Here is a 23,020-nt window from a genome sequence, read left to right on the forward strand (position 1 = left end):
GCTGCTCCCTATTCTAAGTTTATCCCAGTGGAAGCTTTTTGTGATCCCTGCCACTACAACAGCCAGGAGTGGTTTCTTCATAGCACCTGTCAGGTACAGGGAAAACTTGAGCTCAGTTTGTTTAATGCCTGAAATACCTACAAATCAAATCTTCTGATAAAATCATGGGAGCCTGCAACTCCAGCTGTAATACCCTTTCAGTTTCAGAGGTAGCGTAGAGCTGATTCATCTTCCCTCTCCAGCCTAAAGCACCCACAAACAAGACAGTTGTGGCTGACCACACTGTGCTGAGGACACCGTGCAGCTGGGCATCATCCAGCCCTTCCCAGCTCAGTTCAGTTCCTCAGCTGGCAGAAGTGCCAGGACTGCTCAGAGTTGGATGTCATGACCAACACTGAACAAACCTTTTGAGTCCTACTGCTTTCCCTGCCCCACAACATCACCAGCATTGCTGCAAGACTATGAAAAGCAAAATCTAGTTTTAGTTCCAGGACAGATTAAATTTCCCCGTGAAACAGGCATCTTGAGAACTTCATTCACTGGGGTGGCGAAATAAACCCAAAGTACAAGTTTTTTCCCCCAAATCCAATCACATTTCTAAATCTCGGTACCAGCTCGTTCTATTTCCCTTTACGCCTCCTGCCTCTGAGGCCCTACCCATGCTGGATTCATCCGTCTGCAAGATCTCTTCGTGTTTGTAGGTGCCATTCATTATCCTGGTGGATGAATTTTCCAGGACTCCATTGGGGTAATGCTCAGCCTCCATTTCCATCTCGCTGTCACTGAGGTAAAAAGGAGGAAGGAATAGTCAGATGTCTAGATTAGCAAGGGAAGAAATTAAGAGCTCAGATACCACACGGGGCCCAGCAATGGCCAGCAGACCAGGAAAGGTGCCAGTTGGACTACAGGGAGTCAGATGGTCTAATTCAGTGCAGTAAAAATTGTTGCAGGTTTCTGAAGTCAATTTATGAAATAGATTTCTGTTCCAAAGGCGCCTGTCAGAATTACAGGTGCAGCGTGCTTATCATTTTCCCTTCAGGAAGCAGTCACTTCTGGGACAGCAAACAGCAGCCAGACAACAGATAACATACTAACACACTACACAGGAGGGAAACCTTGGCTATGACAAGCCATCAACCCTTGCAAAAAGTGCAATACAGAACACAAGGGCGTTAGACTTAAATGTTTAAGACAGCAGTCTGAATGAGACTGCCAATTACCTGAAACGATGACAAAAATCTTGCTGGGACTTGGGCTCTACATTTACAAAAAGCATCGTAAATCTGGCATTATCAAATGATTCTGGTAAATTGAGTCTGAACAAGTGTTTCTCACTCCGTTACATGCTGTACAGCTTTCAAGAGGTCATGACAGAGATTACAAACTGTCCTGCAAACTGTGCTCAACACAGTACTCAGAGGATGAGTGCCAGCTGCAATTAGCAAGAGATTCTACTAATCACCAGGATATCCTCTGTTCCAGCAGGGCCTCAGACAGCCCTGCAACACCAACCTGGAAAGTGAGCCCGAAGGAAGCTCAGTTCTTACCACGGCCCCATTTGCTCCACACTCCAGTAAATGCAGCAGTAACTATACCACTCTCCTGGACCTCCTACGGATTCTTGGAGAAGGGAGGCTTTCTAAAAGTCTGACCTGCTGTCACAAGCATGAAAAAAATTACTGCTGATTCAGAGGCTCATCTGGAAGGAACTGGGCACCAGGTAGAGGTAGCCCAAGAAAATTACTCACGAGGGCAACGCAGCAACCCAGTGGTGACTTAGGCTGCTGCCTACCCACTGAAGTGCAGGCAAGCTGCTTAGCAGCAGGAATCGACGGGCCGAGGCAGCAGTAACAAAACCAGGCTCAATGGGAGAGCTTCTATGCAAACCAAGCCATGTTGGGCTCAGCTTGGTGTTTGAAACGAGAGCATCACAATATTCCTTATGAGATAAGCCTCCAAGCCTGAGCAAGCAGGGGAACTGGAACAGGCTTGCGCCTGCTGGGACTAGTAGTGACCTTGTAGATAATGCAGTTACTCTGTTGTTCAAAAGGGCAGGACAGAAGCCCTTCTGGCTTCTCAGAAAGCAAACGGAATCCTCTCTCATCATCTCTCCCTCCTCAGGCATCTAAAACGTAAAAAAAATACCTGGTTTCTTGGTTACTCGTACTACTGTGCTGCTGAGATTTGGTAGAATCTGTAGAATTGGACTCAGAGTAGTTCACAGATGAGGGGGAGGAGGAGGAGGAAGAGGAAGATGATGAACTCAGTGTTGGGTATTTACTGTGACTCTGTTTGCTTTTTGTGGACATGACTCCGTTGCTACAGGTTGGACTATCTGCTCCTGAAAGTCAAGAAGAAAAGGAAAAATGAGACCAGACTGACAATATCACTTTATTGTGAAGTCAACAATTTAGCGAGAGAGCAAGCCCCAAAGGAAGAAAGCAAACTTTGTATGGAGACAAATGTAGACCTCTGAATGCTGCCCTGTGTTGCAGGTTGCAGCTGTAGACATCTGGTTGAAAACAGGTATTACCAAGAGATTTTATGGACTGATGGGATCATTCTGACTATCTAGTCAGAGAAGCATACCCAGGGTTTCTCACAACACAATACAGGAAAACAAAGATACTGGCTTGGGAAGAGGAGTGACAGCTTGGAGGCATGCAAGTAGCTGTCTTTCTTTCCCTTTAATGTTTGCCTGCCCACAGTTTGTCACATGCAGCAGCGGGAACACCGAAACAAAATACACTCAGATGGCTGTGAGCAGCTCAAGGCTCACGTGACACAGGCTTAGACTGTGTTCAGGGGCTCTGCAGGTCATACTCCCTGGCCCACCCCATCTTCAAAGCCATAGCCAATAATTACCTAGGGAAGATACCTTGGGTGTCCTGGTTTATCTTGTTCTTTCTACTTCAAATCCTAAAGTTTAGTTTCCAGAACTGCAAGGAGTTGATGCTCTAGAGATGGGTTTTGCAGGTACAGAACTGTTCCCTTCTCAGGTGTTTAGAACTTGCAAGGTAAAAACCATGGGGAGGGAGAGGCTCTCAAGCACAGCATCCCACTAACCTTTCACTCAGTTGGCCAGAACAGTGCATCTTCTGCTTGGTTCTTACTGGAAAGCAATCCTTTTGCAGACCCCAAGGTACAGGAGAGAGGCTTTGTGCTCCAGACCTCCTCTTACAGCTCGGTCAGTGAAGCACCGAGTCACTAGTGGCTGCTCTAGAAGGCCACCTTCAAAAGCTTCTTTATTCTGAAAAAAACCTGCTCTGCAGACTGTCTGTGGGAAATAACTAATGCAAAACCAGCTCTGTAGCCACCCATGATAAACAGTATGTCCTCTCGGCTGGGTATCAGAAAGGAAAGGAGCATTTCACAGAATACTGCACAGAAAGTAGCAGGTCATGTAATACACAACCATGTCCACTTTTGACATTTGCTCTTCTCATTAGGAGACACAGAAAACACACTTACCGGTACTATGAATGTGTGAGTTGCTTGATCCATGTCTAGGACTTAAGCTGGGGGACCCGGGGTAACTGTCCTGGGATCTGGGGCTGCGAGCACTGAAACAACGTACTTCACTGTCTGTCCCATTCACCATCTCCACAAACTGGCGACACCTGATTTCATAGGAGGGAAGGAGGAGAAAAGGGTGCATGACAGCCAGGATGCTCTGCATTGGAGGTTTCCTTAGTTACTGAGTGGACAAGTCCTAGAAACTGCATAGGAGCTACATTTTTTGGCTTTCAAAAAGACATTTCAGACTCCTGGTACCTTTGTATTGCAACTGCTCTGATAACGCTAGGGGAGGAAGGAGTTCACAAATCGCACCTTTGATGCTAATGAATGTTGAGACATTCCCAAAAAGCAAGTTTATTTCCATTGTCCTAAGAAGAAACTGTTCCTTTACAGCATGCTTTCATCTCTACCACCTCTGCAAGTACGCCAAAAATCAATTGTGGTTTTTTTTTTTTTTTTTTCAGGGAGAAGATACTAAATCTGCCAAATATAGTTCCCTCACTACTCCGTCAACCCAGAAATACACGTGGTCAACGGAAAATAGAGGAGGAAGGGTAAAAACCACAATATCCACAGCAACAGTGAGCACTTCTCATTTAGCTTTACTGGGAATTGTCCTTATATGTTTCAGGAGGCTGGGGAGACCCACTCTGCATGGTTGGGAGAACTGGGACACACGAGCACTTTTCTCCTTTAGTCTCTGTCCCAGATAGCTTTCTTCATACATCTGCCTTTCTAGGAACCTTCACAGTGACTCCACAGGCTCCAGTGTTGCAATAGCTCCACCAGCCAAGTACAGGCCGTCTGTGAAGGACCTCCTGGCAGTCAGCAGAGCTAAAATTTCACCCACCTCTGCCTGACCTCATGGGGCAAAGCCATACTGGGTCTGAGCAGCAACAAATGGGCTACATTTACATTGCCACATGCACCGTGCAAAGGGCTGAACCTACAGCCTTTCCCACCTGCCTCCAAAGGGATCTCAAACCAGTTTGAATTCAGAACAAGGTGTGCAGCCAGACTGGACGGCTGGACAGCCTCTTTCTTCTCTCCTTCATCTATGCATCTCAGCATTAGGGAGTATAAAGCTGTTCATACTTACTTTAACATGAAGAGCAGGTTGGGGTTATGATCTAGAAGGCCAGGATAGAGCTGCTGGGTGGCTTCTATAGCCTCTCCCACTCTGCCTGCTAATACTAGCTTCTGTATTCCTGAAAGCAGAAGGAAACCTATTGATACACAGGATCAGCTAACAAGAACAGCCAGAAGAGTGGTCTTACATAGACCACACAGCTCCCCACTACCACCTTGCACAAGGGCTAGGGAGAACTGGGGACCACGTTTTGTTTATTATGGAGTAGGGTGAGGAAAAAAAGCCTGTGAAAATGAGGGACAATCTGTCAGTAGCTCAGAAACACCAACAGTAGAAGGATCTGAAGGATGAACTAGGTGTGCTGGGGTGGGGGTGCTCTGGAACTTTAGTCCTTTAGTCACAAAGCTATGCAGCAATGAAAAAGAAAGCAGGACAAGATATCTGGATGGAAGCAAGGACACTGCTGGGGAAATGCCAAATTCAGAGGGGAAGCCTGTAGGTCAGTCTCATGTTATATCCTCTGGCTGATTCATGCTTAGAAGCGTATGTATGGCTGAGCATTAGATAAGCAGAGTATTTATAAAGGGTCTGTGACCTGTAAAGGGTCGGTACTGTCTCCCCAATATCCCTACTTCTAAGTAGAAGTAACTATACCAACAGAAGTGGGTTCCTGCAAGTCCCACCTCACTGTATTCCCCAAGAAGAGAAGTAACCTGAGCTTGGCCAGCAGCAATGACGTGGCACCCATAAGCTAGCTCCAAGAATCGGCTGTGACTAAGCCAGAAACAGCTCAACGAGTTGTACTCTTCTATGAGGTGCAAAGATACAAGGCAGAAGCCATACAGCACCCTGGATGTTCATGTCCCACATATGTTCCTTCAGTGGGTCCGAAGACAACAAGTGCAAGACTTGAGATCCCATCCCTGAACAGAAAAGCTGCTGATCTAACAGAGGGTCACATTTTACTTTTCTAAGTGTACTTAAAACTAACAACTAAATGTCCTTAAAACTAAAAATGCATTGCACTTCCTTCTCTGTTTTTCCAGGACTTCTTACAAACAACAGAAAGAAGGTTCTGAATCGCCTGTGAAATGCTTTGCAAGCAAGCAGAGGCTCTAATAACAACAGGCTGTGACTTTTGTGAGCCATAAGCAGTTGAAAGCCCAGCCTGGTAACCTTCATTAGCAATCCCCAGTAACAATCTGCAGTGACTTGTCTTGGCTGCCACTTCTCAGCGTCTATTTGCTTGTTATCGTAGCTGAAAGCTAAAACCAAAGACGTGGCTCTCACACCAACATGTGTTGCACAGCCTCCTTCATTTTGCTCTGTTTCTTCTACTGACTTGCACGTCCGTTTTCATGTCTCTCTGCTTTTGACAGCTCTCTTCTTTGCCTTGTTTGGCAACTCTCACAGATGTCACTGCCTTTTAGATTTTCCCCTCTTTTTGTTTTCCCATCTGTATTTTCCTGACACCTTTTATTTAAGCCCCAACTTCAGAGCTCCATATTCCTTCCCTCCATCTGCCTCGTCACCTGTCCTCAAACAAACGGGCCCGCACTGTCTCGCGTGCCTCCTGTAAGGCTTTACCAATTAAACCCACAGCAACAAGAACGCTGGCTGGGGTCAGGGTTGCATTATGCATGACCTGGAAAGCACAAAGCCCATCAGCACTAACAGGCAGCAACTACAAGTTATTTTGGGTACTAAGCAGAGTCCCCAAATGAACCTGAATGCTGGCTAAGCGCATGTAATGTATGAAGAGCGAGTTACAGAGGGGCACGATGCTCCTGATATGTAACAGTCACATGAGAAACAGTTGACAAAGGGAAGGGAAATGTACAAAGTGGGATGTAGCATGTATTCAACAGCCAGGAGAATGCAGAAAACACACCAATGTTCTGTGACTCTGCAGGCTGTGAATAGGAAAGCTAAAAACCCACAAAAGTACAGCAGGAGAAAGCTGCAAGCCTCGTTCTGCTGGAACCAAAAGCACGTACAGCCTTACAAACTGACACATGAGCCACTTTGGTGGAAAGAGCCGTAACCAAACCAGACATAAAATACAAATTCTTCTCCTAGTGTGAGCTACATGTGTTGGCTGTGAATGTGCAAAAGCCTCAACGTGCAAAAAAAATCTACTGGAAGACAACATGTGCAAAGGGACTGAAAGACTTGTAACTCTGGGAGCTGTAGTCAAAACAGATTGATGTGTCTGGGTCCCTGTGGACCATGCTAATGAAACTACCCCTGCTGCACAGAACGCGTAGAACCCAAATCCAAATGGATCCCTGGTGCACTGTGACCTCAGTTCAGGCAAAGTCCAAGGCAACCATAATATTCTCTACCAATTCGGTACTACCTCCAAGAAAGCACCTCCTGCCCTAGATATTATGTTTAGCCTGATGTGTGAAAACTGCTGGACTCAAAGCGGAGTCACCCCATCTCTTCCAGGATTCAGCTATTAATTTTCAACACGACTGAGGAAATTAACAAAGTTGTCAGAAAACTTAGTATATTCAACACTGCCAGGCATGCAGGTCATTTGTCAGAGCAGACAGGCAAAGGAAAGAATAGGGCAGTTCTTCAGGCAAAGACAGCAGAGGGTGGAGGGGACACAGCACTGATGGACAAGGTCTCCCAGCAGCGGTCCCTTAGCTCCACTGATCCCAGGCAGCAACACCAAGTCAGCAGTGTGCTGTGGACAGCTTTGTGAGCCACGGAGTAACTTTTTGACTTCCACAGCACTTCATTCCTCTGTTACCTGAAGGTAACACGTGGCCTGCATGCCACACTTTGGGAACAACTACCCAAGAGACTTACTTTGTCTATTCTTTATTGAGGTCTGTTCTTCCTGGATTGTGGTGTCTGTGACTCTGGCAAAGGCAGTTGCTGTTGAACAGTACCCATGATGAACCAAATACGATGAAACCATACTAGAAAATAAGAAAATACAAACAGATGAAAAGACACCTGCAAAACAGGGTGATCACACTGGAGAAAAAAAATCAACACAACAGAAGTTGCAGCTCCAGTGACCCAACTCAGCTTGCTTAGGACATAACCAGGGTCCTACTTGTGGGTCCAGACAATTTACAACACAGGCACCTGGTCCTCAACAAACAGAAGGGAAACTCTAAACTCACCTTACAGGGAAAAAAAATTAAAATAAAACATTGAGTCCCAATGCATACATGGTATTTATTTATTTAATGACTGCTGTGTAAAGGTCACTTGTAAGGGCTCAGAACTGTTACTGCCAGTGACACCCTACACAGGTATAAAATCTGAACATCAGAGAGGCTCACAGCTTTCAAGCAGACCTCAAAGAAAAGGTTCTGGTCCTGAATTTCTTCCAACATTTACTTTGCCAATAATTAAATTTTTGGTAGTTGAATGTCCTTATTAATGCTACACATTCATAGATAGTTTTATCTGCTGATTTACGGAGTAGACTTAGCATTGATTTTACAAATACACATTTTAAAGTTGTATTTTCAAAAAATGGGGGAGGGGGTAGGTAGTATCATTGTCAGAAAATGAACACAAAACCATCTTTCTGAACACACCATTTCGGAAGGACTTGTGCCTTCCCAGGATGGTGGGTAAATGTTAACGCTCACTGGATTTTAACAAAACCTAAAAAGCCAGCAGAGGATTTCAAAGCTTCTAGTGAAGAATCTCAAAATAGGCTTCTCATGATGAAGCTGTATTGATCCAGTCAAGTCACAGCTAAAAACACACATTCAACTTGGCTACTTTCAGTACGAGAAAAGTATTTTATGAGTCAGCAATAATCTTCAGGCACAATGTTGTAAGCAGGTGTGCAATTTTTAAAACTTGTTTCAGAAACAAGTGCTTATGTACCACAAAGGGTACAAGGTGTGCCCTTTGCCCCGGCATGGTACAGACAGGCGTGAAGAAGCACATTCCCTCCCCGCCAAGCACAGCAGCCAGGTCATCCCAGCTCAATCAGGCTGAAACGCTGAACACAGTGATCCAGGCTGGCAGGAACGGAGGAGAAAAGCCAACTCTTGCTTCAGTGTAATTCAGTAGCCAGAGTCAGAGGCTGCAAAGATTTAAATGCTTTACAAGGCTGCACAAAACCTGAGCTCCTTCCTAGGGCACTTCTGCCTGTGGCACCATGGAAGCATCCCTGCGTGGGTACGCAGCAGTGTTACATGCTGGTCACTATGCCAGGCCAATTTTCAGCAGTGACTTATCAGTTCTGTGTCTCAGCTACTTACTACAGCAGTGCTGCGCACACTCATACATTCAGCAGCATGTCTGCAGCCAGAGGTATCTCTCCTGAATTCAGTTCTGGGAGAAGTTTATCGCACTCCACTGTGACCTATCTTCATGCAGACAAAAACCTTTCAGAATCCCAGGTTCTCCAATGCTTTTACCACTTGGGAGCCATGGTTGAAACTTGTTGAGGGCAGCAGAAGTGCTCAAATCACAGGTGCAGCTACCTCTGTGCTGCATCTAAGGGTGTTTCTCTCACCTAGAGCAGTCATGGTGGTGATAGAGGTTTGTACTGTCTGAGGCTTTTCTTCAAAACAGAACTTGACTGCACGCTTCTCTGTACAAAGTTGCATGAAGTTGTCCTCCTTCTGCATGGCATCACTTAGCTTCTCAAACAAACAATGCCAAGTCCTCCCACTTTACCAGAAATGGGGATCTACATCGTTCCTTCTCTCATAATCAATCGCACCAGCTGATCTCAAGTCTCAGATGACTTCTACTCAGATTCCTCATGGAAAAGCTAAAAAGACTAGAGCTCCTGTAAGACTGTAACAACACACAAAGAAGAGGAGTGATCCATGTGAGTCCCTCTCAAGGTTTCAGGCACTTGAAAACCCTGTCAGAGCAGCCTCTCTGGTGACAACATATCCAGGCATGTAACACAGATGAAATACTCTGCCAGGCTAGCTCCTCCTCCGCTCTCCAGGGAGGCACTCCCTACAGCAAACCTTCCCCAGTGACGGCCTCGCCAAGATCGTGCCTCTCAGGATCTGTCAGGGGGGAGAGTCTCTGAAGGGAAGGAAATGCTTAGCTGCACGGTTAGAGATTAAATAAGATGCTACGAATCCCAACAAAGCCACAGGACAAGAAAACATTGGCCCAAAAGCTTGGAGCTCCAAGCCGAAACAGCTGGACTACTGATGTGAGGCACAAGCCCTGCTTTAAACTTGCCTTTGGAGAGGGGGAAGATGGGAAACATGATGCTGATTCTTAAAAAGAAGTCCAAAGAAGTTACGAGGAACTCCAGAGCAGCGACTCTGACCCCTCCACCATGCACATCAGAAGCAATTCTGGAGAACACAAGGAAGAAACACAGGGATAAACCGGTCCTACCGCAGAAGAATCAACAGCTTGTGTAAAGGGAAGCCATGGCACTCTGGTGACATTTTTGGAGGGGCTCTGGAAGCAGGCAGAAAACAGATGTTTTTGCAGTCCACTTGGTTGTCCAAAGATACTTTACAATCTGTCAGCAAAACCTCTCAAAGAAATTGTGTCACCATGTGATAAAAGGAAAGGTCCAACATGGCTAAATATTCAGGTTAAGTAATAGGGTGGCAAAAAATGGTCAGTTTTACCAGGGAAAGGAAAGAACACTAGCGCTGCAGGAACCTGTGCTATTAACATATTCATAAAGCTAAGCCTGACAGACCAATGCTCTCACCCAGTGCAGGTGCTTTTATACTCAAAGATGCAGGGCATTTTTCTGAACAAGTTGCCTTTTGAGCACTATGAGCTAAGTATTTCCATTTACGTATCAGTGTACCTCTTCATTCTCTTTGGCTGCTAGGCAAGCTTCTCAAAAGCGAATCCCGTCTTTCCACAGCCGGACAAAAGGTGTTGCAGGGAGTGAAATGACCCCATAAAGTCAACAATCCAGTACATCAGAATGAAAATTAATGTTAAAGTCAATGCCAGTTGTTACATCTCATCCTGTGCTGGGTCAGACCAAGCACCCAGTTAGCCCAGTACTCGTACCTCCCAACTGGCAAAAGCAAATGCCTAGAACAAAATAAAGGAACAAGGCACATATGAAATGATACCTTCCTCCATCACCCTCCCAGCTTCCACTGATGAGCCAGATACATCCTGTCCTAGAGGCATCTCTCTACATCATAGCCCTGATAATGTCTCCAGTCGCTTTTTTTAATCCATGCCATTTTCATGGTATCTTATGGCAGAGAGTGTGAAAAAGCGCCCTCCTTTATTTCTTCTAAATGTGCCATCCGGTTAACTTCACTTAGAATCGTAGAACCACAGAATCGTTCAGGTTGGAAAAGACCCCCAAGACCATAGAGTCCACCTGCTAACCCAGCGCTGCCAAGGCCACCACTAGCCCACGGTCCCAGGCACCCTGTCCAGGCGGCCACAGGCACCCTGTCCAGGCGTTGTTTAAACACCCGCAGGGCTGGTGGCCCCACCGCCTCCCTGGGCAACCTGTGCCAGTGCTTCAACACTTCTTCCCTCCCAGGGAAGAAACGTTTCCCGATACCCAACCTAACCCTCCCCTGGCGCAGCCTGAGGCCGTTCCCTCTTGTCCTGTCACTTGTTACCTGGGAGCAGAGACCGACCCCCCTGCCTACAGCCCCTGGCAGGCAGCTGGAGGGAGTGAGAAGGATCCCCCTGAGCCCCCTCCTCTCCAGGCTGAACCCCCCCAGCTCCCTCCGCCACTCCTGGTAGGACTTGTGCCCCAGCCCCTTCCCCAGCTCTGGACGTGCTCCAGCTCCTCTACGTCCCACTTGAAATGAGGGGCCCAAACCTGAACCCAGTACTCGAGATGCGGCCTCAGAGCAGCCAGTTTTTCCAGGAGAATGCTGTGAGAAACAGTGTCAAAAGCTTTACTAAAGTCTAGGTAGACAACATCCACAGCATCTCCCTCATCCACTAAGCTGGTCACCTTGTCACAGAAGGTCACTTGATACCCTGTAATTCTTGCAGTGCAGTTGCTCCTTCATCACCTTCTCAAGTCTATTCAAGGTATTTTTTTCATGCTTGTTTTACCCCTCACGATCACATCCTTCAGCACTGTAGGTCTGTGTATTTGCTCCCTGCCTTATTCCTACCCCATACCTTTGCACATTCTGCCTTTTTTTTATTCATGCTTTTCTCACTTCTACTACATACTTTTGGAGAGAAAGAACCAAAACATCACATGGTATTCACATTAAGGATGCACCACATATTCACACAGTGACAGAATTATTTTTGTCCTGTTTTTCTCCTAACAAATCCAAGCTTGGTGTTTTCTTTTTTTTTTTTGGCTTACTACCAAAAAAAATGACCTGATATTTCTGTGCAATGATTCACCATAATCCGAAGATCTCAGTCCTTCCTGGAGGGCCCCTTCTTCCCAGCCATTTCTAAACACCCTCAACACCACAGATACTACAAGCACGTGTTCAAGTCTCCTCCTCCCAAGGTGGAAACCCCTTACCCACTCATTCCCTCTCTTGTCCGTCTTGCAACTCATAATCCACATCAGATGTGCCCTCAGCCTCTGGCTGCATAGTCCCCCCTTAGTTAGCAGCAAGGAAATTTCTCAAAAGCCTTATGGACTTCCAAGACAGAGACAGCAGCCCAAGAACCACATCCACGTGTCTGCTGGCTCCTCTTTGCAAAACCCACGTCCTATTTCTCCATGTGTGCAACGCATCTACCCTTCAGCAGCGCTTCTACAGATTTGTCAAAACCAGATGTTGAGGCTCTCTCTGCCCATCACTGCCTTTCTAATGAAACCTTTCTTGAATCATGGCACCATACACACCATCCTCTCCTCTTCACCCAAGGCAGTTTGGAGAGAAACTGCTCCAGACAGACAAGACCAGCAGACAAGAAGAATGATCACATGGATGCGATCATTGCTGCATCTATATCTCCTGGGGGAGACTAACCAGTATCAGGTGTTTAGGGAAAGAATATAATAAAAAGGTGAAACACAGAGCTATCTGTAATCAGAGAGAGAGGAGCAATCAGAGATAGAAGCAACAGCCATAGACCTGAGGGTTCAAAATATAACTATGGAATTGGCCTCCATGAATTACTGTGAACATTTAAATGTGTATCTTTTAAAATCCACTTAAGCCACCACAACTTCTTGCAGCAGCAAGTCCCTCAGTTTTATGTATTTTGTGGGGAAAAAAAATAATAGTATTTTGTTTTTAAACCAGACGGTGCTTTTTCTCTAATTCTTGTGTTTTGAGAAACTGTAAATAATCACCTTATAGTAATTTCATTAGAGTGGTGTAAATGACTGACAGGCAACTACAGTCCACCTCCCTCAGCTACCTGCTTCCAAGCTGTGGAGCCTTAATCAGCTCTGTCTTTCTTCAGGCAGAAGATACACCTGACCTCTGACAACTCTTTTCAATTGTTCTCATCATGTTCCACTCAATACTTTTTTGCAACGGGAAATGCATTCAACATTCAGAAATTTATAAAGTGCCATAATTGTGTTTTCAGTTTGGTTGGGTTTGGAAGCCTTTGGTTTAGGCTGTTTCTTGCTTTTTCATTTCTGAACTCAGCTGACTTACATACTGGCTTTTCTCCTATGTTAGTTTTTATGGTGTCCTCTCCACTCCCCTTCCTCCAATGCATCACCTCAAAGTGTATGTTCTTCCATTCCTACAAGCTTTCATGCAGTCTTTGGCTGAAAACTTCTCCCATATCTTTTACATTTGAAACAGCAGCAATCTACACAGAAAGACTATTAAACAACAAAACAGAGGGTATAACAATTTGAGCAAAATGCACCGAACTGGCAATTTTTGCCATAAGAAAGCATAAATTAGCATTAAAAAAAAAGTATTTAAAGCCTAACAGAACATGGAAGAAGCTGAACACCAGAACAGTGACTTACTTCTGCAGCATGGCTTGCCACTCGCCTAGTCTGTCTCCTATGGGAAACCGCTTAATGGTGCTCTGAATCTTCGCTCGCCACTCCCTCATGTAGTCCTCAATGTCGAACACAAATGGCTGCTGCCCAAAGTTGGCATCGACTATCTCTCCTGGAGTCTGGAGACCCACTGTAGGGTAGAGATTTGACTGGGAAGGAAGAAAAAGAAACCTGTATTAAACCCAGCTTTCTCTTTCTGGTTCCAGTTACATAGTTTGGTAAGACAAAAGAGCTGCTCTTTAAATTGAAAAATGGAATGGAATAGGAAGGGGCAACAGCCCTTTAGGTACATCTCAAGGAACCCCATGACTTACTGTGCAGTTATTAAAAGTTATTGCATAAAACCAGAACAATGGGCTCGATCCCCCAGCAGCCTATGGTCAATGCCGTGACTGCTGCCTGTGGAGCCTTCACCTTCTGGCTTCGTTTTCTGCAGTTCTACTAAAGTTCAAGACCCAGCAGATAACAATAATAAAAAAAATGAAAGGGGCATCATCTCAATCAATAGATCTATGCGTCCTCCCCTGTTTCAATTGAATTCTCTTACTCCTTGGAAGATACCACCTGAATATTATACATCTCTGTAGGATGGTAGTGAAGCTCTGAGGTTAGGTCTTTGACGATCTCAAGACAGCAAGCCATCCACACAAGAAATTCCACTACTGATAGACAAATTTAATTTTAAGAACAAGCATATGGATCCAAATGGAAGCTTTGACTCGACTCGCCACCAGAATATGGGGAAAAGAAAAAGGTGACCACTGTGAAAATACCTCTAAAATTCAGCCAATAATTCAGCTTCCAAAGATCTAATTGAAAACAGGTGGTCAAAGTCTAGCTTAGAAGTTATCTGAATTCAGGCTATTTTAAGAATAAGCTTATGGATACGAACTGAATCCCTGAGCCTACTGAAATGGGGGAAGAAAAAGAAATGTCATCAGAAAAGGTGCAGGGGTGCGTGGTTCTCATCATTCTGGATCACATTTTCAAAGAGAGTGTTCCATTCGCTGACATGTTACTTTTCTGGAGAACAAGTTACTCTTCTGTTTGCTACACAAACATTAATTCTCTGCTTCAGAGCATCTGCTGGTAGCTTGCAGGGTTTAGGAAGAAACCTCTTCATGCCACTCACGAACTGGTTGGCATTGGTTTTTTTCACTTTGCTTTAACTCACTGGAGGCTGACACAGCCAGAAACCAGGCGCTGGGCAAGGCACACAGATGCACGCAGTGAAATTGAAATCTGGAAGGTGCCTGGTTGTGGTGTCTTGCTCATGGCTGAACCCATGTCAGAGGTTAGATCAGTGGTGGTGCAGATCTCTCTCTCTAGGTCAAATCAGACAGAACTACTATGGGTGGTTAGACAGTCATCCTACAGAAAGCTAGGATGATTCTCTCCTCTATAGCAAAAGAGGCATGGGCTTTCCTTAAAATTATCTGGAAAAATTATTCAACTAATTCTTCACTATTGCAGAGACCTGAAATGTTGGCAATGTCTCCCCTTGAGACCTACTGCAGTTGTGAATTTTACTTTTTACTAACGGTATTAAGATTGTTACGAGGCAGAACTCAGCAGAATCCTAATTACATTGGCAAAAATAGAGCCAGCATGTCGTGGGAAGTGATTACTTCTCTCTGCTTTCACTGGCACAGCTACATCTGCAGTTCTGTACTTGGTTCCCCTCCTCCACATCCTCAGGACAAGACAGACTTTCACAGATGGGGTCCAGCAGAGCTCTGCTAAGATGGTCAGTAGGGCTGGAGTGCATGGCATAGAAGGAGAGGGTGAGCTTGGAGAAGAGAAGGCAAAAGGGAAAATTTAACTGTGTCTTCCACTCCCAAAAGGGAGGTGAGAAAAAAAGATGGAGACAGATTCTTCTCAAGGGTGTTCAGAGAAAGGCGCAAGCTGCAGCCAGGGAAATTCTGACAGGACATAAGGAAGAAATTCTTCTTTGTGAGGATAGTTAAGGACTGGAACAGGTTCCCAGAGAGTGCAGCATCTCTATCCTAGAGATTTCCAAAGCTCAGCTGATATGGTCCAGACCAACCTGCTCCACCTTTGAAATTATCAAATCTCAAAAAACAAAGAAAAAAAATGAATCTATAAATACAGGCTGGAAACTGAGATCAGAATTCAGGATGACTGTATTGCTGCGGACTCAGCACACCACCTCCTTTGCTATTCTCACACCAAGGAACTCACTGGGTTAGAGAGGTGTGCAAGGAAAATACAGCATGATACAGGAAAAGCCACCAGAGGAAAATGCCAAATATAAAGTCAGTCTCTCCCTTCTTTCAAATCTAGCTGACAAGGAATCTGAGAGATCAGATCTTTTCCACAGCCCACACTTAAGACTTTTTTATTAACTTAACTTTTTAGCATTATGAACCCAAGGACTTCCAAAGCCAGTAATCAGACACCCAAAATACTTGGAAGTTACAAATAAAAAAATCCTGTATTTTTCAGCCACTTTTGGGTATGTTTGTCTTTGAAGGGAAGCTGCCTACCCCCAATTTCTCTCAAATGATCTCAGAGTTAAAATTCCATTTTTCACATGTGGGATGTGTCTTCATTGCTCAGCAGCTGTTGGGAACTACATGTATCTCCACCACCCTGCCAGATGCAGGGAGACATCACCCCAGAGCCCACTGACCACGGCAGGTGCTTTCCCTGCCAAATTCTTATGGCACACCTTGCCCATGACATTGGGGACCTCTTGCCTCTGATGCCGGTGGCCAGCTGCTCACAACCCCCTAGTTAATCTTGACTTATTTTTTAACTCACTTGACCCTTGGCACCTCTGTAATTCCACCCGGGGCTCTTCCACATTGTGCTTTTTTACATTCCTTATTGTTTCAGCAAACCGCCAGGCAGGATAAGCCTGATACGGGCTTGTGTACATAAAGAGAGTTTGGTCTAAGCATTGACTTAAAAAGTGGAAAACTCCCTCTGTGGGATATTCACTTTTGCAGGCAGTTACTTCTGTATTAACTTCAGCCCGTGCTCAGCCAAAATCCAATTTTTTCCCCTCACTACATTTTCATACAAATGCAAACACTCTTTAGAGGGAAATGAAACAAGCTGAAGCAAATATGCTTCACTGCATGGGATCAATCCCAACAAAATGTGGTTTTAAACTGGAAGTATCCATTTCAACTTCCTAATATTGCAAATACTGCAAAATATTGTCCTCATCATTTGCCTCTGAAAGGGAAATTTTGCACTAAGCACTGCAAGGAAACAATTTCTAGACTGGTAATGTTTCACGGGTGAAATTAATTCCTTGTGTAATCTCACTGACATGGCAACCCTAAATGTTACTTAAGCTTGAAGGGTGTAAAAGTAATGGGGCTTACTGGCCGAACTTCTCACTGACGTGCTCTACCAGTTAGCTTCAAAATCACACAGGCTGTAACGCCAGAAAAAGCTTCCACCCTACAGCCCCTCCCGAGGTGTTTCAGTAAGGAGGTGTGGGACAGAGCCAGAGCCAGAAACCACGTCAAGCTGCTCAAACCAGAGAACCTCAAGGGTCACTCGGGTAAGGCTGCTGCTTCCACTCCCGTCTGCAGTTACACTTTCAGGCTGCAGCTTTAGGAGGTGAAGAACACGGATTCCATTCTGTATCTCTCATATGATAGATGTTTTCTCTCCTTTACCTTATAATGAACGGATACTGTGTTTGAGCCTGCATCATAACGGTATATTAAAAATATCACTCGCAAGTTTCGTCAGCTTCAAATTTCCTACAACCTCCGGACTTTTACAGTATCTGACAATAGTCATTATATTTAAATCAAAAGTCTGTCTTGGGTTTGGCACCCCCTTCTTCAGGGAAGAGAAGTAACCCCAACCAGCTAGAAGAACAACCAAGAAGCCATGGACCGAGGGAGCAAAAAGGGCCAGAAAAGGAGAAAGAATACACAGGTGTCTGCAAGAGTGAGGGAAGAAGGCAGCAATTCAAGAGAAGAATATTGAAAAAGGAGGATGAGAATGATGGAAGCTGGGTGCAGGCACCCTTAGGATGAAGCTGCCAACACGGCAGCTGAGCCGGTTAGCACATGGAGAGGAAGCTCACCTCAGGAACAAGGCCAGGTGCAAGGTCCTGCACATGGGTTGAGGCAATCCCAGGCTCAAATACAGGCTGGGCAGAGAACGGGTTAAGAGCAGCCTTACGGAGAAAGGCTTGGGGGTGTTGGCTGATGAGAAACTCAACATGGCCCAGCAATGTGCGCTCACAGCCCAGAAAGCCACCAGTATCCTGGGCTGCAGCTCAGCAGCGTGGCAAGCAGGGTGACGGAGGGGATTCACCTCTGCTCCGCTCTGGTGAGACCCCCCTGCAGTGCTGCATCCACCTCTGGGGCCCCCAACATAAGGACGTGGATCTGATGGAGCAGGTCCAGAGGAGGCCACGCAGATGGTCCGAGGGCTGGAGCAGCTCTGCTGTGAGGACAGGCTGAGAGAGCTGGGGTTCTTCAGCCTGGAAAAGGCTCCAGGGAGACCCTAGAGCACCTTCCAGTACCTAAAGGGACCTGCAAGAAAGCTGGCAGGGGGTTGGAAGTAGATGTCTTTAAGATCCCTTCCAATCCAAACCGTTCTACGACATGATTCTATGATAGGAATGTCCAAAATCTACACAGAGGTAGAATTCTTCTGCCCTTCCTTGCATCCACAGCTAGGTGGTGAAATGACCCAATGAAGCTTCTCCTGCCCTCTTTTCAAAGAGAAATTATCTCATGGAGGATAGTTCTCAATAGCAGGAAGCCTATAGGGCATCCACTGTTCTCCTTCCTGGGCCAGAAAAAGTGTTATGGATTAGCTGAGGCTGTAAAAGCCAGAAGGAGATTTCCACGGAAAATAGCTCAGCAAACTGGCTGGTAAAAGGCACAGAGATGCCATTTAACCATTGGAGACCCCACCACAACAGCTGATCGCAAAACCCACTTAACCAAGACTTCTTCCAGTTTAACAGTAAAACGTCTCCTCTGCACATGACACACAGAAAAACAAGCATGAGATCCTGTATAGATGATCTGGTGAGATCAAGAAACAACAGGATGGGGAGATGCCCTGGGCTCAGGAGGGTTTTGAAGCATTTCAAGCATTGGAACAGGCTGCCCAGGGAGGTGGTGGAATCACCATCCCTGGAAGTGTTTAAAAAACATGTAGATGCGGTGCTCAGGGACATAGTTTAGTGGTGGACTTGGCAGTCCTGGGTTAATATCTGGACTTGACCTTAAAGATCTTTTCCAACCTACATGATTCTATGATGCTATGAATTCAAGCTCAGCAGCACTGCAAGACCCCATTGCTGCAACAGCCCCTCTGCTTCCCCAACTGTTCATCCCCTATTTGTGACAGAGACTCAACACTGGGGTGAACAGCCTACAAGTGCACATTAAATGTATACATCAACTCACTGTGCACTCCTGGATCAAAAGGATGCGAGTTAATCTAAGCAGGACAGGTAACTTCAGCCTGCCAAATGTGTGCTGCCAAGCTCTATGGCAACGCTTTAGCTGTAAATGACAAAACAACGGTATGTGTTTCGGATAGCTATTTTTGATTGGTGAGCCTAAACAGTAATTATCTATCCCAACATGAAGACCGCTCTCATCTCAGAAAGAGAAGCAGTCTAGCCAAAGGAGAAGACCAAGTGGTGAAAAAATTAGAAGGAATATGGTAAAACTGTTGACTTCTAATGCAATCTGTAACCAGAGGGGAAAAACAAAAGAGCACCTAAAACTAAGGGGTATATCACAGCAGCGGCTTCTTGGTATGGATGCAAAGTTGCCACAAGATCTCACTCTGAAAGGTTAATACTCATGGAAAGATAAAATATTCTTTCTGTGAAACAACCCACAGAAAGAGGGTTTCTAGTTTAGAATATACCTCAGTGTTAGCAAGTTCAGAGAGTCTAGGAATCAAAAAAAAAAAAAAACCCAACCCTGTATTGATAGCTGATGTGAAAAGGCAAATTAAATAACTCTAATGTCCTTCAGCACAGACACCGGCTGGGATGCAGGAGAGATCTGTAAAGCCATAAATTCCATTGTGAAGATGAGCAGGGAGTGCTAGTCATTATTTCTCACAACACAAAAATTAGAGGAACAAAATAAACGTTTTGGCAGGAGGTGCAAAGCAAAGAAAAGCAAGCTAGTTTGCACACGAGCTCTCTTGGAAGTCAGCCAGAAAATCAATCACTTTGGAGACCTAAACAAGTAATGGAAACCAAGAAATTTCTCAGAGGAAATTCCTTGGAGGAAATTAAGTACAAAGACAGGAGTGAAACCTCAGGGACAAGAAGTTCTATATATGAGAGAAATGGATGCAATGGATGTACTGGTGTATGCCTGACGTGGCTTTACCTTCTTTTCCTAAACACCTCCTCCTTGTCCAAGAACACTTGGCTCTGAAAAAGAGCAGCTCATGATCCACCGTGGAAGTCATGCTTTCATAAGATCCAACTAGACGTTACTGTCTGGTGTAACTCAGCTGGTGTCCCTGCATTCAAGACTAACTCAGTATTGGGGTTGGTGAATCAGAGGAGTAACTATCAGCTACACATGGATGCCAAATACATTCCTCCTGCAATTCCATGAGCTGTTTAGTCATCATGGGTGGAGACTTTTCAGAAACCTGTGCAATGAGCACACACACTACAGCCAGCTAAGCCTGACCTTCATTCTCAGAAATACCCTTCCTTAACCACGCTGTAGTAAGGGAACAACTCCCACCATGGCTGCAAAACTTGGAGGAGAGAGGAAGAAGCTGAGAATAACAACATCATATATTTTGGGGCTTTCTGATGATGGGACATGAGAGGCTACCCAATGACTTTGCATATATACTCCCCACAGTTGAAGATGCATTTCCGAAGACATTGACCTGTAATGAAGTTTGAATTCTTGCTTTAATTCTAGAAGGAGCAACATACTCTTAGAGGTGGTGAGGAATGAGATGAGGCACGTGAGCAGACCGCAAACCCAGCCACAGGATTACGAAGATTCCGAAAAAGGAGCATCCACATCAATCAGTAACGTGCATTACCGTTTTTTTAACAGGGCATCAAACTGGGGGGGGGGGGGGAAGGGAAAATCACACCCCCACACTTCCCCCTCCCTTCTGCTTGCATCCTTAGTTAAAATACTGAAAATAGGTGTACTTACAGGGAGGTCTGTAAAGGCTATACCTGTGGGGGGAAAAATATTAGAATTAAAAAGACAAAGGATTTTTTCCCCTGCTTGGCTATATCTTCAACATGCTACAAAATGTTACTGCATTTCAATAAAACCCAGCTCTGACCCTGTATTTCACCATCTGTCATATTTAGAAGTAACTTCCCTCCCCAGTCCCCTCCCCTGTAAGGTTTTGCATCCGGAGAAAGGTACAGGGAAAATCCTAAATGTTTTGAAGTTTCTGGAAGAGACGTGATTTTCTAAAAAGCAGCTCCTCTTTTCTTTGCTTCTCCCTCTGTTACTATGATGGAGTTAGTTTTCAAGAAAGCTTTAGAAACAGAGTTCTACTGTAACATTACTTCAGTTTAGGCTGTAACTAGCTCTTACCATCCAGAGAGACAGGAATGAACGAACATTCAACGCTTTGCATTACAGCTGGGGAACAGCCTTGCAGCAAGACCAAGCTGCAGGCAGGAGCACGCTGTGCAAAGAACAGCTTCATCCTCAACTGCATTGCTACAGCTCCAAATACAAGAGATGGGGGAAAAGTGGTATTTAAGCAGAGCCAGCCACGGCTGAGGATGGTCAACGGAGCTGTGGCCAGAGACAATGCTCAGCTCAGGCAGGCCACCCCTGGGCACAGCTCTGCGCCTGGCTCGGATGGGAGTTGCCGTGCAGCGGAGGTACCTCTCCTCCCTCTCCCGCAGCATCTCCTGCGGGGGGATCCAGCAGCTGGGCAGCAGCACAGTGAGACGGATGGGCCAGCGACAGCAGCTCTGACCCACAGGATTGGGGCCATCCTCACAGGTGGAAACTGCTCCGTGCCCTGCTCACCTCAGCAGGCCGGGCTGAATGCACGTGCTAAGTAACAGCATCGCAGGAGTCAGTCTGGGAGCTGCAGTCCTGCCCCACGCGTGATCCCAGCAATGCTTTGTGTCTCCAGCCAGCAGACAGCTGGTACCCACACCAATATGCCCAGTTCTCGCACACGTCCCACCTCTCAGCCACGCAGCAGTCCCTCCTGCCCGGCACTTGAAAACACACTACAGCCGGCACAGAAGCAAGAGCACAGACTTCTCCGTTCTTAACGTTAGGACTATTTTAACCAATACCTGCAACGTAATGTCACCAGATCAGCCTGGAATGTTGACTTCAACCAATTTTAGGAGTCAAACCAATTTTAGGAGTCAACGTAGGAAACAAATAGTTACTATTCAAACCAGGACAGATCCAAAATCAAATTCTCGGAGAAAAAAAATTCTGAATATTTTAATAAATAAATAAATACACAGGCAATATGGTTTAATTAACATCATGGCAGTTTGGACCTTGTTTGTTGAGTACCCTCTCCACAACCCAACCAAAAACTGGGTATACAGGCGATGCTGGAATACCTGGCTGAGAAAAACATTCAGTAAGCATTACTCTCACTCTGTCACTTTTCCCAAACATCGCTCCTCCCTCAAACCTGTTTTTCACTTTGCACTTGTTTTGCTCAGCTGGATGTTACACCAGAAAGAGGCCAACCTCTTTGAGTCTGCCATCCAGTGGAGCCCTTCTCTGCCCCCCAGCATCACTCAGAGCCAAAGGTGGCCCAGCTTGTGCAGCGGTACGGCTGGGAGCTGCACCCAGCACATGGCCAAGTGTATGATTTTTGAGCAGACTGGATGGGTGGAAAATTGGCTGGACTGTCAGGATCGAAGGGCTGTGATCAGCAGCTCAAAGTCCAAGTGTGGCCCCTCAGGGATCGATGGTAGTGCCAATACAGTTTAATGTTTTTACTGATGACCTGGATGATGGGACAGCATGCACTTTCAGCAGGCTTACAGATGTCACCAAACAGGACAGGGGACAATACACTGGAGGGCACACTGCTATTCAGAAGAACCGCAACAGACTGGAGAAATGGTTCAGACAAACCTCACAAAGCTCAACAAAAGCAACTGAAGAGCCCTTCCACCAGGCTGTAATATTCCCAGAAAACAGGACAAGCTGGGCCTGACTGGGGAGAAAGCAGAGCTGCTGAAAAGGATGCAGGGGGTCCTGCTGGGCAGTAGAGCAGAAGTCAATAGTGGGTCCTTGCAGTGAAGCTGGTCAACCACGTCCTGAGCTGCATTAGTAAGAGTGTAGGTTAAAGGAAGGGATTGCTCCCTCCTCTGCAACACTTGTGAGTTTGAATGTGGAGTATGATGTCCACCTTTGGTTCCCCAATACAAGACAGACAGCGAGACTGGAGTGAGTCCAGCAGAGGCCAACAAGATGAAGAGAGGCTAAGGGAAAAGACGTTGTCCAGTCTTAAAAACATTAGGGAAGACACTTATTGCT

At 45.7% G+C, this 23,020-nt stretch overlaps 1 protein-coding gene across 14 annotated transcripts in view; it reads right to left on the reverse strand.

The window, feature by feature from the left end:
* Positions 1-23,020, reverse strand: part of RANBP10 (RAN binding protein 10) — a gene marked incomplete at its 5' end in the record, with an annotated part of 91,523 nt that overhangs the window by 19,256 nt on the left and 49,247 nt on the right. For 12 of the 14 annotated variants that reach the window (XR_013931915.1, XR_013931916.1, XR_013931917.1 and 9 more), the window contains 7 exons: positions 658-782; positions 2,146-2,341; positions 3,472-3,620; positions 4,619-4,727; positions 7,430-7,542; positions 13,485-13,669; positions 20,687-20,709. Coding sequence is in view for 4 of the 14 variants with exons in the window: in XM_080410959.1 (XP_080267085.1) it covers positions 658-782; positions 2,146-2,341; positions 3,472-3,620; positions 4,619-4,727; positions 7,430-7,542; positions 13,485-13,669; positions 20,687-20,709 (900 nt within the window). The other 2 variants (XR_013931924.1, XM_080410957.1) reach the window with 2 other exon arrangements.

This window comes from Falco punctatus (genome assembly GCF_963210335.1).
Source record: "Falco punctatus genome assembly, chromosome: 14".
In the NCBI taxonomy this organism is placed as follows: Eukaryota; Metazoa; Chordata; class Aves; order Falconiformes; family Falconidae; genus Falco; species Falco punctatus.